The sequence below is a fragment of the Brassica rapa genome, chromosome A02 (assembly GCF_000309985.2).
Source record: "Brassica rapa cultivar Chiifu-401-42 chromosome A02, CAAS_Brap_v3.01, whole genome shotgun sequence".
NCBI classification, from domain to species: domain Eukaryota; kingdom Viridiplantae; phylum Streptophyta; class Magnoliopsida; order Brassicales; family Brassicaceae; genus Brassica; species Brassica rapa.
The window spans coordinates 8858726-8878281 of NC_024796.2; the positions used below are offsets into that span (position 1 = coordinate 8858726).

The 19556-nt window shown below is 30.4% G+C and overlaps 1 protein-coding gene and 2 long non-coding RNA genes across 17 annotated transcripts; all 3 read left to right on the forward strand.

The window, feature by feature from the left end:
* Window positions 1-6002: 6002 nt before the first annotated feature.
* Window positions 6003-7092, forward strand: LOC108870958. The gene is made up of 3 exons (XR_001957689.2): window positions 6003-6678; window positions 6805-6925; window positions 7021-7092. It is a non-coding gene; the product is annotated as an uncharacterized LOC108870958 (long non-coding RNA).
* Window positions 7093-7159: 67 nt separating this feature from the next.
* Window positions 7160-12289, forward strand: LOC103852236. 15 transcript variants are annotated; one of them, XR_004455746.1, is made up of 7 exons: window positions 7160-7402; window positions 7489-7526; window positions 7614-7709; window positions 7772-7902; window positions 8362-11353; window positions 11752-11873; window positions 11954-12289. It is a non-coding gene; the product is annotated as an uncharacterized LOC103852236 (long non-coding RNA). The 15 variants fall into 15 exon arrangements; XR_001957684.2 differs by having other exon boundaries at window positions 7617-7709; window positions 7772-8045; XR_001957686.2 differs by having other exon boundaries at window positions 7617-7709; window positions 7772-7934.
* Window positions 12290-14231: 1942 nt separating this feature from the next.
* Window positions 14232-18191, forward strand: LOC103852240 (omega-hydroxypalmitate O-feruloyl transferase). Its single transcript, XM_009129154.3, has 2 exons — window positions 14232-15674; window positions 17099-18191. The coding sequence occupies exons 1-2, from the start codon at window positions 15207-15209 to the stop codon at window positions 17984-17986; spliced, it is 1356 nt and encodes a 451-aa protein (XP_009127402.1). The 5' UTR covers window positions 14232-15206; the 3' UTR covers window positions 17987-18191.
* Window positions 18192-19556: the final 1365 nt, after the last annotated feature.

Here is a 19556-nt window from a genome sequence, read left to right on the forward strand (position 1 = left end):
AATTATATTATGCTTTTAAAATAAAAAATAAAAAATTAAATAAATAAAAATAACAATAGTTCTAAAAAAATATTATTTAAAAAAAATATTTGTTTTTAAGATTTAGAGTTTAGTGTTTAAGATTTATAATTTAGAATTTATCCAAATGTTTAGTGTTTTTCCAAGGGTTTAGGGTTTACCTAAGGGTTTAGGGTTTTCCCAAGGGTTAGGGTTTAGGATTAGAGTTTAGGGTTTAGTGTTTTGTTGACAACATGTTTAGTGTTTTTCCAAGGGTTTAGGGTTTAGGATTTGAGTTTAGGGTTTAGTATTAGAGTTTAGGGTTTAGTATTAGAGTTTAGGGTTTAGTGTTTTGTTGACAACATTATTATTATTTTTAAATTCGTTTTTATATATTATTTTTATTTATTTTTAAATTTTATTTTGAAAAAATAATACAATTTGTCAAGTTATTTGGTTTCCTTAATTAAAAGATATTATATTTAAAATGACAATTTTCTATTGGTTGGTGAATCTAAAGGTTCACCCTAGGGGGTGAACCCAAGAATAACTCTTTATATTTGCTAAGAAAGGGTCATTTCTTGCAGATTGTACACTATAAGAGGTTCTGGTTTCAATTTCTAAAAAAAACGATTTATTAAGCAATTATGTAGGCTATGCAAGAAAAACTTTATAAAAAATCTTCAAAATGGTGCAAGTAAATCTGGAAAGTCGTGGATCTTTATAGGACGGCTCAGCTGATGCAGTTGAGCGGAGATTCTGATAGGATATATAGTATTGTCGGTTGTCGAATCATTTATGTAATCTTTCTCATAATTGTAATATCATAATAAATCAACGTTATTTTCCTTATATTCACACTCAATTTGATCTGATTTTTATCTTTGGCTATCACCAACCTTATATGTTGTATTACATTAGCTAATGCCCAATTTTGATCCAAAAATATTTTTCCAATAAGGATCCAAATTTTGGTTTTATCAACAGCAATTATATTTGGATAAAACCCATCAACTAAAGATGGATTGTAGAAAAAATCAATTAAATATTTGACGAACGAAACTCTTAATTTTAATTTCGTTAACGTCTGTCACAATCCATCATAGAATTTTAAATGCAAGGTGAACGACATTAACGGAATTAAAGTTGAGAGTTTTTTTCGTTGAATTTTTAGATGAGAGATTATTTTGCGATTAGTGTTTAGTTGAGGGATTTTACTACTAAAAACAATTAAATGTCTTACAATCTTTATTATCACTTATACATTATTTAAAATTCTTACAATCATTTATAAGCCCTTAAAATAATTTCTAAATTCTTATACATTTTGAATTTTATAACTGATTTATAAATCTTTATAAATATTTTATAATTGTTAGTAAGGTTTAACAATGATTTTATAAGATTAAAAACATGGTTGTTCGTCGTACTACAAAAACATGAAGAAAATAAATAAAGCAAGAAAAATAAATCAAAGATATAGTTGTATTGATTAATATGGTAGGAGTATAACGTATTGGTTTCAAAATAAAAGAGAAAAAATAATTCTACATTTGTTTTTCCGGAAGCAGGAAGAAAGTATGACTCGAAGTCTAGAAATCATGTAAAGAGGAGAAGAAGGCTGATGCCATACTTTAAACAGAAAGAGTGGATTTCTAAGCTAATTAGTTATCCTCAACACTACTTAATTACAACTTAATATAACTTAGAAATATTAAATTATTTGTTGCCAATAGTAATAAAAGAAAACTTTATGTTCCTCCTTTATAAAGCTTTATTGATTTACTTCATATTTTCGTACGAATAACTATGTTTTATTTCATCCTAACAAGTATCATAAATTATAAGAGTTTATAAAATCATTGTTAAGCATTATAAAATCATTTGTAAAAGTGTTAAAATATTTATAAAGATTTATAAATCGGTTATAAAATTGATAAAGTACTGTATAAAAATTGTAATTTAGTTTAAAGACTTATAAATAGAGTGTAAAAGTTTAAATAATGCATAAGTGATAAAAAAAAATTAATCGCATATAGTAATAAAACCCATCAACTAAAAATGTATCGTAAAAAAACTCATCAACAAGAAATTTGATGAAAAAAACCTTCAACTTTAATTTCATTAATGTATGTCACTCTCCGTGTAAAATACCAGGACGGATGGTAACAAATGTTTACGAAATTAAAGTTGATGATTTCTTTCGTCGGATTTTTAGTTAAGATTTTTTTTTTACGATTCATCTTTAGTTGAAGAGTTACAACAAAACAAAACCACTAATAAGAATCCCTACAACGATTTTGTCTTTGCTTTTCTTTCATAATTACAATGTCTTATCATTATCATTTAATTTTAGTATAAATATTATTTAAATTGAACAACAAAATATTCCCTGTATTTATAGTAACTAATACCATCCATATTGATATCGATCCAAGAGTTACCCTTCAACTGGCGGAAACAGAATCATCACTCTGGAATGAAGCTCGGGCAATATTAACACAAGTGTCACTCGTGATAGGGAACCGGTAAATTTACCTCAGATACCGGGACAATGGTTCATGGAAAAAAGGAGAAATTTATTCGGGACAAGGCTGATATAATAATCAGGAACGTTTTGATGGGTTAATGGGGACAAGGAATACGAGAACAGGTTTATGATCCTTCCATTCATAAATAGAAGTTCTCATATGGTCAAATGGAATGCATAAGGAACATGTTAGTTTCATTTTACGTTTGCAAAAGATTGTTCTCAATTGATGAAAATAGTTTCGGAACAAGAAGAATGACTGTTTTTGCAACATATTTGGAAGACATTCACATGCTCAAGGAGAGCTTTAGTTACTCAGAGATCATACATGTTCCCCGGACACAAAATACAATGGCGGACAGTCTGGCACGCAGTGCTCAGAAACAACCGCTCTTCGTCGTCTATATGGATTCAGAGTTACCAGTTTGGTTTGCAGAGTTTTCCTTGAGTCTTTTTGTTGATGACAAAAAAAACACTATCCATATTTTGTAAATAATATGAATTCAAAATTTTATGCAAATTATCTCTCAATTTAATATCATTTTTCATGAATAGTATTATTTAAAGATCAAATATGAATATATACATGAAAATTAAAAAATATTATTTACTATGTCATTTTTTCTAATACTGATATGATAATTTGAATGTTCAAAAATATTTTAAACTTATCATAAAATTAAATTTTAGATCCAAAATAAATAAAAATGCAAACTTATCATAAGTTATTTATAACGAAAAAGAGCCTAATATTGTCATATCAATAAATTTTGCTTTTTTCTATTACCATTATTTCATTTTTTCAAATGACATAATAAAAATTTCATCAAAATCTAAGAAATTACAAGGTTCTCAATTTTATATAATATTAAAAAGCATGAGTTATTCAACCAAAAAAATCAAAAGTATTATCATTTTTTTAGCGGATCATCAGATATCGGGATCATAATAGCGGGTTTTTGCATTTGACAGGTTTTTTCAAAATTTTAATTAATAGATTTTATTAAATCCTAACCAAATTATACACAGGTTGTCAGATCTATCAGTTAAACCAATCTTTGGGTCGAATATGAAAATATTGCTTGAAAATTAAAAACTATAGTATAACTAAAAATTTTGAAACACTAATAGAACAAGTTTTAAATTTTTGTTTCTAATAAAAGTTATAAATCAATTAAATTTTATCAAAATGGTAAAAATATAGATGCGCTGATTAAAATCTAGTTAATTTCACTAAAAATCATCTAACAAAACTGACAGTTAAGAATAGTAGAATCTAATTTCAAGATACGACAAATTTCAAGAGTACAAAATACAATGATGGATAAAGTTGCACATGATGCTAAAAATTCTCTTCCTGATATATTTTATGTTCGATTGTATACCTCCAGTTCGGAAACCGGTAAGACAATATATTTAGGCTTTAATTGGTGATCATTTATTGAATGGAATAAATGAAAAAGAGTTGAACAAAAATTCATTTGCAGAAATGAACTAAAAAAAAAATTGAAAAAAGAGGAACAAATGTTCCATATCAAAATTAGAGGAGGAAAATGTTTATTCTTTAATTCAATTTATATGAGGAAAAGTGAGGAATGAAATGGGATCCACATATTACTAATTTGACAAGAAAATCAAGTTAACTGGTATCATTTTAGAGGAATAACAAATTCATCATATTTTTTTCCATAAAACATGGTTACCAATTACAGCTTTAGTTTAGTTACTGTTTTGTCAAAAAAATAAAAATTAATGAAATCCATTCATTACTAACCCAAGAGGAAATAGTAAACTAGAGGCACTTCTATCTAAACCGAAGATTTTTAATCAAAGTAACTTCAGCTGCTTAAGAAAAATCAATAATCAGTAGGGAACACACGTAATGTTGTATACGCGTCGGTCCCTGCCCATAACAGAGATTGGACGATGTAGTAGCAGGACAATTGGGAAACCGCTCCACTCCATTATCGAATTTGGATTCGACTATATCTCTATCACACGAAAAACATGAAACGTATGTAATAACCGTTCGTAATTAGAAACTATTTAAAATATTTTTTTGATTTTTTAGTTTTTAGCTTTTGATTACAAAACTAAGATTCTTAAAAACATGAATGATAATTTGCTTAGTTATTTGAATGATAACTTGAATGGTTTTTGATGTCTCTACCTCTTGATCTTACAGACCACGACTACTTCCTTTTTGAAGTTAATGTGCATTTTCATTTTTTGTAGCTTCGTCATCACCAAAACCATTATCCAAAATTTACGAGCGATAAACAAAATTATGAATCATATTCCAAACAGTAACAATTGTTCTACCTTTAAGTTACATTTCGATAATTTTTTGCGATTTTCTTATTTATTTTATACTAAGATTTTTCTTTTTACATTATTCCCAGATTTATATTAATAATTTTGTTTAATATCTTATAGTATTTAGAATCATAAAAATTATAGTTGATTTACACTATATTATATATATATATATATATATATATTACAAGAATGTTAAACAAATATATTCGGTAAAGTGTTTCTAAACCTCAAACATATGTTCTATTTCTCTAAAGTACCAACGATACGTTATGTTATTGGTTTACCGCTAGAATCATTTTTATTGTGTTCCGACTTCCGAGTTTAATTCTCGTTAGGAACGCATGTTTATGCTATATCTCGGTATCATCACTGTTGCATTTGGTCTGGGGGATCACCTCCTGGTTATTCAAAAAAAAAATCTCTAAAATATTCTAGACTTCAAAATATTTTGACTAGGTTACTTAAAAATTATTATTCTAATCATCTTAAAATATAATGATATTCGATTTTTTTTTGAAAAATATATAAGAAATGTTGATGTGTCAAAACTAATTGGAAAAGGAAAATTACAATTATCAAAAATCTAATTAGCTAATTTACAAGTACGACGTTTTTTTATTGTCACAATATACATAAAATATTGCAGAATTAAATGTAAAATATGGTTGACATTAACCATGAAGAGATAGACAAAAAAGCACCAACATATAAGAAAATTGGAGTATAAGCTAAAAGTAACTATAAACTCTGTATGAATATTTTAGCAAAAAACAAGAAAAGAAACTCTATATGAATAGAAATAGAGGTAATCGACATAGGCTTGAATGGTTTGGACGACCGGTGAAAGGCTCTTATCATCTGCAGAGAAAAAACGTGTTGGCCAACAATGAGCCTAATTGTGAAGGAAAAACTTGATAAATTTTTTTTTTGTTAACCGTAATAAAATGCGGCAAATTAAATGTTGAAAAAAACTTGTTATTCCATAAACTGCAAATGAAGTCAAATTTTGACTCGAAAAAGGCTGATCACATGCATTATCTATATATATATATCTATACTATATTAAAAGGGTTATATGAGCATCAGAGAGTGTGTCCACGTAAGACAATTAAATCAGCCAATCAGGAGACTTCTTTTTGACACATCATCAAGCCCAGCTCTGTTTCTTTGGTTCTTCTACACGCCTTTCGCGATCCCAGAGTCGATAGATTCGACGTTTCCTTTTTTCATTTCTCCAGATCCCGTTTTGCTAGATCGAATCGTGAAATCCTTTGCTTTTCCTCTCTTAATCCATGTTATCCGGTGATCCTAAAAGAAGTGTTATTCTATCTCGAAGGATTCCGATGAGATCTAAACGCAGCGATGGAGGCTTGCCACAGAAAACCTTGCCGGCAGCCAAGACCGGGAAATCAAAGGACAAAGGTTTTTTTTTGGGACTTGGCGGTCTGGATCCACATCCTCAACCTCCAACATCGAGAGATCAGCTCGGTTTTGGACAATCTGCTCGGTCTTGGACAATCTTCCCGTATGAATCTTATAATCGCCTATGCCGCCACCGTTCATCGTCTTCATGGTTTAGTGGCCAATGCTCCGGTAATACTTGGAAGGAGTGACGATAGTGATGATGACTCCGCTGGTGAAAACGTAAGATCAACCGGTCTAGATAGTCAGCCATCTGTATCAGTCGTGCTTTTGAAAACCAAGGAGAAAATCGCTTGCTTCACCACCGATCAACCACGCCAGCAGAAGAAGCACAAGAGTCAGAGCACTGTTAGTGATGCCAACGTTGGAGTCGACCCTGAGAGAATCTTCTCTCAATTTCACTGAGAAAGGTAAAACACAAAAAAACTCATTTTTTATCAAAAAATGGAGAACAAATATTTCTCTATTTTAAAGCTGTAATTTTCTATGGAGATTCTCATCGGGTGCACTCTAAAACACATCTTTGTCTTCTGCAGTAATGAATGGCTCTTTGTAACAGTTTCTAAATAAGGTTCTTCGTTGCGTAAAGCTTTTAGAGACAATGCAAATGAGATTCTCAAACGTCACTTCAATCTCAAACAAAGATTTTGCTTCAAGGTATGTATCCCAGTTTCTTTCACGGGGAAGACTATCACACTTATCATTAGCAATCAACATGGTTTGTCTAATGATTTACGTTCTTCTCCGTATAGGTTTCAGTTAATGGGGATGCATAGACACATGGAACAGCGAGTTGATTTTATGGACTGGGGTCCAGGTTATGTCTCATGCTCAAATCTTATATTTTCACTATGGTTCTCCCTATGGTTCTTAACTTACGTTGAATTCAAGTGCTCACTGTGGTGAATAATCATGGTTTTTCAAGGGATGATTTTAACATCGAGCATAAAATCCATCAAAGGACGTTAATTTGGGAATGCTACAATGAGTTTTTTATCTTCTAAAATTTGTTTTAAAGTTCTTCGAAATGGTTTAGAAAAGCCTTCCATTGATTTTGCAGATTTTCTTACATACGCAGAGCCAGAAACTGTCGTCCTTCTTCTCAAGTTTTCCAACTCTGGTGCTGTCTTGAATGTAATCTCTCTTCACTTTTTCTTTTAAAGCATTAGTAAGAAAAAAAATTATGATTACAAGAAATTGTTGCTTATTGTTGTGTGCAGGTTACAATTGAGAAGATCCAAGGAGGCAATGATTTAAGGTAAAATATTTTCTATATAAGGTATGTGTACTTTCTGTTATTGTATTGCTTCAATCCTGTTATGAGATTCTTGATTTCGTGTTATAGCAGATTTGTTATATGAAAATAAGGTCAATACTTTCCAAGGAGGATAGCTTCAGAAGCCTATCAAGCAATGATGAATTAGAGGGATATAAAGAAGATGTAAGGTTCTTGGTTCAAATTTCCACTGAGAAAGTTGTATTGATCATTTGTGATTTTCACAGGGCTATGAGTGTTGCTCTAGGAGTTTCAACTGATTCTATTGGTGAATCAGGTGGATGGATGGTTCGGAAGGGAATGCACACTAGCCAGTTCCTGCAGCAAAGAACGGACACTGACGATCAAACAGAGACAGGTGAAACATGTACAAAGCCCAAATGCAATTCTGTGAGGATTCAAAGCTTATGAAAGTTTTCTTAGAAGTTGTGAGATCACTCTATGAACTTTTATGAGGTTACAAACAGTAACTATACACAGGGTGTTTGTTCTATTCATGAGGTCTCTTTTAAACTGAAACTCTTAGACCATTACCTGTATGATTGTTTTATTGTTACGAACGTAGGATTGAGTTTCTACTGTTTTCAGGGGACATTTAGAGATGAGACTTTATATATTGTTCATATATAGCACTAATATTAGAGCTGAGTTATATATTGTCTAATGTAGTTTAGCGAAAAAGAATAGGAATTTACGCATATATTGTATCTGTAGTAGCTAGCATAGGAAACAATTGAGGTATGTGATCTAATTTTTTGATCATTTTTAAATTTCTTACTTTAGTCTCACACTTTTGTGCTCATCTTTTTTCTGATAGGCAAGATACTTTTTCAAGCAGATTATATCAAGAGCGAGTGATTGCCATGATGTAGTAAGGAATGACTTACGAAGTTCTACTCAACTCCCGCAGACATACTAAAGCTTTGTTTATCATCCCTGTAGTCACATTATTTTCAATATTCTCATAGCAAATACACCAGACTTAGAGGAAATTGGAAATATACCACTTTGTTTATAATCAGGGTCGAATGAAACCATATATGACATCGAGTTTCCATTTTGGTGAAAAGAATTCTGTGTTTGGGTAAGGGTAATATCACCTTGATTTAAAACTCATCTATGTTTTAAGTGATTGTATGGGATCATCATTCTCTGTGTAGCCTGAACTCTTTATTAATTAATCAGCACCAGATAACCAAAAAAAAAAAAAAATCATTGACAGAGTCTTTGATTTTCAGATTAACCTAAAAATAAAAAAGAATATGAAAAAGTTGGTTGTTTATATGACGCCAATTATATGACACCAATAAACACTTCTAAACTAAAAATAATAAACAAGCCTTAAAAATTGGTTGTTTATATGATCCATCAATAAAAAAACATTTTCAACAATTCTAAATATATTACAATGGGATTTAAATGTTCTGGTTTTTTCGTTTACAAGCCATAACAATAGAAGTTTTTCTCCTCACTTAAAGTAACAAACCTAGAAATCTCAGAATCAAACATTGTACCATATCGTGCAAAAGATTGCTAAACTAAGAAATATATATATAGAATAATTAATAATTATAAGAAAGAAAAATACTAAGAAAATAAACAAAATAGTAAAAAAATTTATCCATGCTGTCAATATTTTTAAACCCGACTTGGACATTGAACCATACTAATTCCAGGATCACCAGCTCATTGTATCGATTGTTTCTAAACCATGGATCAATAAATTAATAAATCTTATTATATATTAATATAATATTATTAATCGCCTAAAATATTAGATAATATCAAAAACATGTTTTATATCAAAATATAATTGCAAATTTTATTTTAAATCTCAATTTTTTATTTTGCCATGAAAAACAAATTATTTAACTAATTTATTAATAATAAATTAGGACTTTGGACAAAAATTAAGAAAAAATAATTAAATAGCAATTACTATTTATAAAAGAAAGTTTTGGCTATTAAAAAAAACTTTTAAATCTAAAAAATTACATTGCGAAGATTTTCTTTAATTGTTACCTCCAGTCTATTATGTATATACTATTAGATTCCCATCTTTATTTATAATGTTATACCAATTAAGTTTGTGTAAAGGTCAATTTAGGTTAGAGCATTACCAATTGATGCATTTGGCTTCTCGCTAGACTACCTCCATCATAAACTGCTTAATATTTAACTTTAAGAGTCTAAAATAATAATCGAAGTATGTTTATACTCTAACATACATACGATATTGCAAGGTTGTGTATTTTATACACAATACTAATGACAAATATATCTGCATATGTGTAATGCACATAATCAATCCAAAGTACTTTATGTAGTATCTAAGCATGGAATTGTTTATAATGAAATCTTCCACAGGTTTCACAGTATTATAATAAATACTGATTTACAAAATAATAAGTACCAAACACATTTTAAAATTGAAATATCATATTAAAACAAATAAATGATATAGTATAGCACATAATAAAAGTACTCTATTTTAAACTTCTATGTTTAAGTTATACTCTCTCTATTTCAAAATTATCAATGTTTTGGATAACAAAAAAAGATTTAAAAGATATTTATTTTTTTACATTCTCAATGTATTTTTACTAGGTAATAATTGTAAATTGTAAACTTCGAAATAAATAAATTGTGATTACTGAATTTTGACCGGTTAAAAATTATAGAAAATAGTTAATCACAAAGAATAATACATTTATAATCAATATATAAGATAAGTTTTTATATGTATGAAAATTTAAAATTACATATTTTAAACATTAATTTATAAACAAACAAACCGCGCGTAGCGCGGTAAAATCTCTAGTACTATAATAAAAGGGTTATATAATCAACAGGGAGAGTGTCCACGTAGGATAATAAAATCGACCAATCAGAAGATTCCGTTTTGACACGTCAGCAAACTCTCTCTTCTTTTGGTGGGCCTTACTTACACGATAAATATTTATTATACGATCGCGTTTTCGTATGAATTATTTATTGGGTTAGAAAAATCTTCTTTCTCTTAACTTTTTATCTTCAGTATCTCTTCGGCTTCTTCTCTTTCTCAGGGGTAAAACAGAGACTGCTAGGTTACAAGGAAGTAGATGAAACACAACAAACAACAGATTTCAAGCAAAAAGATTTGGAACATGGGGAAGAACACGAAGGAGGCTACGCCTCGACCTCCGATGAACACCGACGGCATGGAGATTCAGTTATCTGGTCATCACTACGACGGGGTGTCCATGCCAGCCGATAGAACTGTCGCCGGTGTACTTTCAAAGCACCGCCGTCTCGGAGGGGGTCCTGCGGCCACATAACGTCGGATTCGCAAAGAACACCGACTCCCTATCTCTCCATATTGACTGCGAAGAGGCTCCACCACTCATAGGTCCGAACAATCACATGATCCTCCTCCTACACTCACCGTTCGAGAAGTAACTATGTCGGAAAGTAAACGAACCTGGAGAACCGCCTTCTCCGTGGTAGATCCGCCGTCAAACGAGCCCCTCCCAACAGATCGATACAAACCCTAGAAATTCCAATGACTGATTTTCATTATTCGCCGGGGCTCCACCGTCCTCTAGCAGAGCAACACCTTCGACCAACGAGCCGCCAGGACCCATGAGGCACTCCTAGGGATCCGCCGCGCCATGGATTGAAAAATGGTATCGGAAAAAGGAGAAGAGAAGCACCACTGAAACGTCACCGGATGCCAACTACTTCGTCAGTAAGCTCAGACGCCGAAGGAGGGGGTGGGTGGGAGCCGGCCTGACTGTCCGACGAAGCTAATTATGATTGTTAGATTTGATGTTGGTTCAAATGAATTTAATTAAAGTTCTGGGTCGCTACTTTTTTCCTTATACGAACAGGGTCTTTAGTCTGCTTCACTAGATTTGGGTTTATATAGTGAATGGAATCACTCTGTTCTAAAGGATATGGTACAAGTAGAATCTATCTGGGATTGAGAGCCATGAGATTCTTAGTGTTCTATCTTTCTCTGATTCTAGGTGGAAAACATTGTTTTGGCTCTAAAAATTGAGATTCGTGTGTCAAATTTTCATGGTACTTGACAAGATTACAGCTTTTCTTACCATGAAAAGACATAAACTTTATAACTTGCATTGTTGTTTATAACTTGCATTGTTGTTGCTTGCTTTTATGTTAATTTTATATGCTTTGTGAGCTCATAGTAGCTATACATTTACAGGTTTTTGATCTTACAGATGTGAAACACCATGATTTTGTACGTTAAGGTTTGGCGTTTTTGAGACCTTTGCAGCGAAAGGGGATGATTGTGCAAGAGATTGCAGAGAAAAGATGCAGATCATGGTGTGTAATATTTATACATCTTTAACATTTACCAATGAGAATTGAATTTGTTGAGTTTGTAGCAATAATGATGATGATAGGTTGCAGGTGGTGATGGTACAGGTGCTCGGGTTCGCCAATCTCTTATCCAGAAGTAGGTGGGAATGTCAATATACTGTTGACAGAAGTTTTCAGCTGGCATAGCTCCATGTATAGTAGTGATATTCTTCCCCTCTCAAGTGTGTAATGAAAGTCATCCACCATGGAGTTTTCTCTATAAATAAGTTTTTGATGTTGGTTATGTTTGAAAGTGACAAGGACCCGGTAAGTACTCTAGATAAGTAGGTGTATTCATATAATTGGAGAATAAACAGCGTGTCATTGTTGGTTTGTTTCAAAGACGAGAATAAAAAGCCTTACTAGAAGTTTTTAAGACATTTTCTTCCATGTAAAAAAAAGAATGTTATAAGAAGAGGAAGGTCTAAAAAAATCATCCTTATTATCATCGACAACCACAAACATAATAACAAGCAACACTTCCAACAATTGTATACATATCTACGACAGCAATAAAAAAAAAGCAAATGGCATGACGTACTTCTTTAAAAGAGCAACATTTGAGTTTAGTTCCTTGACCTACAAAAAACACAACAATAGTTGACATAATAAAACTCAGATTTCAGATGAAAAGGTGCAGGTATATAAATGGAATCACAGATTGTATATCTGTCGTTGAGCATCCGGTTAGTGTTGGCATTATTTCCAAGAACAAGGAGTCATAGCTTGATGCTCAACAATGACACGTACGACCAAGAACAAGTCTTATAGAATGTCCTAAGGCGCTCATGGTTATGTGAGAAATATAACAAATCCCAACACCAAAATGATCTAGGACATTCAAAATATAATTTTATAACTGTGTAGCTACTTATAGTTTATACATGATATTTATATACTAAATAAACATTGAGAAGATATAATCAAAACTAAATTTAAACAAAAAAACCCGGTCGTAGCCCAGAACTATAGTAAGTAATAAAAGGAGGATAGACGTTTTAGATAGAGTGTCCACGTAGGCGAAAATAATCGGTCAATGAGAAACTATATTTCTGCTATGTCACCTCCTCTATTTATTTTTACAAAATGATCATTTAACTTTTTACTTAAACAATTACTAGATCTCGATCTGCGCAACCGCGCGGATTTTTGTTATCATTTATTTTTATATAAATATTTTGTTGTCAATTCTAAATTGGTATATATTATAATATATATGTGTTTATCAATTTTTAAAACATAATAAGTTTACGGTATATTTTTTTCACTGAATAGATTGTTTCAAACTTTCACATGCATTTGTATCTTCTTCTATATATACTTTTAGATTATTATTTCTTTATTAAAATCGTTATTTACATAGATTTATATCATCGAGTAGATAATTAAAAATTTAGTTTTGTTTAATTTTTAAAATGAACTATATAGTTTTAAATTTGTTTTCATTGGTTTAAGGTAGTAAATGTTAATCGTTGTTAGATAATATGATTGTTGTTATTTAAAAAACAAAATTAATAATTTTAAAAGTTAACATCGACAAATATTTAAATAATTAACATATGAAGGTATAGTATTACAACATTAAATTATAAATATTTAATTTACACTATCTATAAATCTAATTGATCATCTATTGTTTAAATCTAATTATTGATATCTCAATAAAAAATTCTGGTAGGCCCAATATTTAAATGACAAGACTAGAGATTAAATGTAACATGATTTTCTAGAAATATGTCCAGTAGGTCCATTTTTTAAAAAATTACACATGAATTAAGGTTGTGACTTCTGTTTTAATATATAAGATAACCGAAAATATTTTTTTAGTGAAGAAACTATATTTTTTCCATGTCGCTTCCTCAATTTATTATTACAAAATGATCCTTTAACTTTTTACTTAAATAATTATAACCGAAAATATTTTTTTAGTGAAATATATTATTTATATAAATATTATTATATTTTTTATTCACATAATAGTTTGTAAAAAAATATTTAGTATAAATAATATCATAATTTTATAAAATACTAAAATAAATTGGGTTAGTTTTTAACTTTCACAAATAAAAAGTATTATTTGTAAACTTAGAAAAGAATATATCAAGAATATTTTTTTCTAGAGAGAAAATAGAAAAATACATCAGAGACAAATCTATCTCTATTATAAAAATATTCCTCTATTTTAGAGAAAAAAAATAGAGGAATACATTGGAGATGGTCTAAGCCACGGCCGACGTAAATGATCGACGTTGAGATTTCAGCTTTTCTGATTCTTACTATTCTAATGTTTCAATATAATTTGAATTTTCCCTTTGCTTTATAATATAATGGTTTAAAAGTATTTTTTTGTTTCACTATATAAATTGTTTTTATATTTCAATGTAACTTTATACTTATTGGATATTGTGTGGCCAATTAAATTATGTAAATTACTGTGTAATTGATTAAATTTATAAATTAAATGACAGTTTTCAAAAGTAATATCTTTTAAATATTACAGATTTTAATTAAAACTGATTACATTTTGAAATAAATAGCTTAATCTATAAACTAATTCTATATAGATATGAGGACAAAATTGTAAAGTGGCATCACCTTGAATTTTTCTAATTTTGTGCATTATTAATTGGAGTGAGATAATCAACATCTAATATTATGTTACTCTCAAAATGGTCGAACTTGATTCTTCATATTTTATTAGTTAATTGTGTTTCATATAATAGAAATACTTACTTCAAACTAAAAATATATAAAAATCGAATTTAAAAATTAGTTATATATAATTTAATATACAAAAATTCACATACAAATAAAAAAGGTAAATGTAACAAATTAAAATATATTATCCGCGCGTAGCGCGGAGAAAAGATCTAGTATGTAGCTCAAACCGACATATCAAGCCTCTCCTCTATCAAATCCTTAAATAAATAATCAACCCTACCTCACACCTACCAAAGCGAGCCCATCACTATACCCAAATCTATAAACACAACGGAAAAAGTAACATCAGTGACAATTTTTTGCTTTTAAAGAAAAACGTTTCAATGTGGTTTGACAAAGCTGACGTCGACGTATCCCGAAACTGCTTGTAACTCCGGTATCAAATCTTACGCTTGTAAGTAAAAACATTGATTGTGGGATCCATATTACTAACCATGGATAATTTTATACTATAATTTACATGCAAATAACCATCTCTCACCATTTGTTATTCTATATAATATAGATTAAGCTTCAAACCCAAAAATACAAACTCACTCAAAACACAATTAATTTAGAGAGAGAGAGATCGGAAAAATGGGTGCTTCCTACCAAGAATGTTCATCATTGCTTCTTCAAAATCTCAAAGTGACGATCAAAGAATCATATCTCATTTTCCCATCCGAAGAAACTTTAACCCATGAGAGCAAATCTATGTTCTTGTCCAATGTCGACCAAATTCTCAACTTTGATGTCCAAACGGTTCATTTCTTCCGACCTAACAAAGATTTTCCTCCGGAGATTGTGTCGGAGATGCTGAGAATGGCGTTGGTGAGAGCAATGGACGTTTACGAGTTTTTGGCCGGGAGACTTCGCCTGAACCCTAGCTCTGGAAGACTGAATATTGACTGTAACGGTGCCGGAGCTGGGTTTGTAACGGCTGAGAGTGAGTACACTTTGGAGGAACTTGGAGATTTGGTTTATCCAAATCCAGCTTTTGCTGAACTGGTTACAAGTCAGCTTCAATCTTTGCCTAAAGATGATCAACCATTGTTTGCTTTTCAGGTAACCAACGTTTGCTTCCTACACCTAGCTATACGTACTTTTCCAAATCACCTTGTTTTTTTTTTGTGGAGAGAACTTCCTCAGAATCTTATAAAATACTTGATCCAAGCACAAAAGGGAGGTAGCCAGAAGTTAAATTAGTAGTTACGAATAAACATATGTACATTTAATACTTGTGTACAAATATATCAAAGTTTCGGATTCTTAGTTTATCTGAACTATTAAAATCTGTTCTGAAATACAGAATTTAGGCAATTATGGATTTTTCCTAATTGGTTTTATCATCGTTATTTTTAAACAGACTTAAAATATTATTCAAACAAATACTTTTTTTTTTAATAATCAGAGCGTTTTAAAGAACGTTAGCCTTTGATAAGAAAACAAGATCGTGAGTTCTTGGATGACTCAAACAAAACTCATAGACATATCAAAAACCTCTTTAGAGATCTATTCCTAAGCCTACTCAAATCTCTAACAGACTATATAATAAGTCAAGTATGACGAAACATGTAAACAAGTAACATGTGACATATATATAATTTAATTATTCAAGTATAACAAAACATGTAAACAAGTAACATGTGACGTATATATATATATATATATATATATATATATATATATATATATATATATATATATATATATATATATATATATATATATATATATATATTCGGACATGTTACAGTTTCTCCTGCACACAGATGATATGCCAAATAAGTTTGCAATTCTTCCAGTGCACAAAATCTCTGACAGAGATATTTGCTTCTTTTGTATGTTTAAACTTGAAACTAGAAGATGTCATAGAAAGAAGTCATATAAACACTAAGTATATGTTTTCAACCAACACAATAATCGAGGTTTACACAATAACATATATAAAATTATCAAAATTAAGGAACTATTAAAATGCTTTACCTTCAATTTATTTAGTTGTTAGTGTTAATAAAACTGTATGATATATATGATTGCAACATAAATCTACTTGTGCCGCGTAAGGTTAAAACGCTGGCTTTATTGGTTGCTCATTTACTGAATCCCACCAAACATAAAGCAATCCGAATTAAAGTGACATCATTCTGTTTGATATACTTACTTATTGCCCAGTTATGTAATCATTTTCTAAAGAAACTAGTTAATGAACGTATGTGGTAGTAGGAACTAGTCATTGTCTACATCTTTTAGTACGCATGTATACGATGACTAAATATAGAGTTATTATGTGGGTTACTCTTGTCTGCTATAATCATATTCCGAGGATTTGTGCCAGCTATGCCCCAGGGCACTTAGCTAATACTACGATAAATTTCCAGTAAATTATAACTAACTAGGGAAAATGTTGTTTACAAGTGAAAACATTTCTTAGGTGTTGTCCATATAATTGAATTACGGAGATCTTAGAATTTAAAATTTTTTGGCAGGTGACATCATTCAAGTGCGGTGGATTTGCAATGGGAATCTCAACAAACCATACAACGTTCGATGGACTTAGTTTCAAAACATTTCTAGACAACTTAGCCTCTCTACTAAGTGAAGAGCCCTTATCAACACCACCTTGCAACGACCGTACTCTTCTCAAAGCTCGTACTCCACCACGTGTCACATTCCCACACCACGAGCTTGTCCAACTCCAAGACTCGGACACAACAGTCTTCGAAGCCACTTCTGAGCACTTAGATTTCAACATCTTCAAGCTATCCTCTCAACAAATCTCGAGGCTCAAAGAGAAGGCCTCGGAGAGTGTTAGTAGTGTTTGTGTTCGTGTGACGGGCTTCAACGTCGTTACCGCTTTGGTTTGGAGGTGCAAGGCACTCTCTTTAGTAGAAGAAGAAGAGGTGGATGATCTTGAAAAAGAATCAACCATTCTTTACGCGGTGGACATCAGAGGGAGGCTGGATCCTCAGCTTCCCTCTTCGTACACGGGAAACGCGGTTTTAACGGCGTACGGAAAGGCGAAACGAAAGGCATTGTTCGAAGAACCGTTTGGGACGATTGTGGAAATGGTAGGAGAAGGTGCAAATCGGATAACGGATGAGTATGCCAGATCCGCTATAGATTGGGGAGAGATGTACAAAGGGTTTCCACATGGGGATGTTTTGGTTTCATCGTGGTGGAAACTGGGATTTGCGGAGGTTGAATATCCATGGGGAAAGCCAAAGTATTGCTGTCCCGTTGTGTACCATCGGAAAGACATAGTTTTGCTGTTTCCAGACATTGATGGAGATAGTAAAGGTGTTTATGTCTTGGCTGCTTTGCCTTCTAAGGAGATGACCAAGTTTCAGAAATGGTTTGAAGACACCCTTTGCTGATTTCTCCTTCGCTTCACTTTGCATTGGTATTTTCTTAGTTCTACTAAGTACTACTTCATTTTATAAAAGAGGCAAAGGTGAACGATCTGGTGTAAGAGTAAAACCACATAATGCATGTTAACCCAAGAAGAGAGAAAAAAAAAGTATGGTTTGGTTCAGTTTGAAAATGAATTCAGTTATATATATACATAATAAATTTAAAATTAAAAAAACAATAATTAATAAAAGTAGATTTGTATCATATGAGTATATCTTTTTTGTTTAAGGTATTTGCAATATATATATATATATATATATATATATATATATATATATATATGCCTATAAATGTTTTAATGAATTTCAGTTTATTTAAGTTTCTTTTTGGGGTGCAAATGTTAAACAGTTTATTTAAGTTGGTTATACTAAAATTGATTTTTGTTGGCTTTTCTTTAAAAAAAAATTCAGTAAGATTATAAACACATTTCACTAATTCATTTCCCATTCATGCCTATCTCCAGCGTTTCTACTAGATATGGTATTTAGAATAGATATGAAAGGAATACTGTATACCATTTTATGTATTTTCTGTTATTTAAGATAAATTAAAAAGTTGTATTGTAAGCACAAAATATATTATAAATGAAAATGAATACAAAATATATCTAAACTATTAAAACTGAAGTACATATTTGAAATAGCCCTGTTTTTTTCTAAATATTTACCAACTTGTGCCACTCAATCTTAATTAAATTTTTTTTATCATATAACTAAAAAATAAAATTTCAACGAACCTTTGTTAATAGATCTAGCCGAAACCCAATAACAGCATGATGATCAACTATTATATGAGCCGATGTAATATCATATAATTTTAAAATTTATTACAAAGCTTTATATTCTGAATATTTTTTAATGTTTACACTATCAAAACGTGTATACAATACACGGCCTCTGTATACACGGCCTCTTAATTCATATGCACATATTTTTATATTTTGGTTGTAAGTATTTTGATGCAATAGACAACCGGTCCTGATTTATTTTTATTTTTTGACCAAATGCTTTTATCCTGTCCTGTTTTAGTGATTAACTAGAGTTTAACCCGCACATTCGTGCGGGTATTTTTTTTATTTTAAAAATGTTAAATGTTAATATTATCATTAATATTAGAGTTTGATTTGGTTTGAAAATATATAGTTGTCGAATAAAAAAGTTTAACATATGTTAATAACTTTATTTTTTGTATAAGAATATTACATAGTTAACAAATTTAAACTCGTTTAAATGGCAGATAATAATTTAATCAAATGAAAGTATTTTCAAAAGTAAGTAGGTTAATTTACCAAACTAATATAATTTTATCATATTTAATTTATATAATACTTCTATTTTAATTAATATAGATTATAACAAAATTTATAAAAACATTATATATTTTTATTTTTTGTTTTATAATAAAACTTAATTAATATGAATTTTAAAATAATAATAAATTATTAATTACGAAATTATTTGATGCTTTATTTAATTAAAAAAAATTAAAAGTTTAGTAAGATTTTGTTAGATTTTCTCTTAACATATTTGTTAT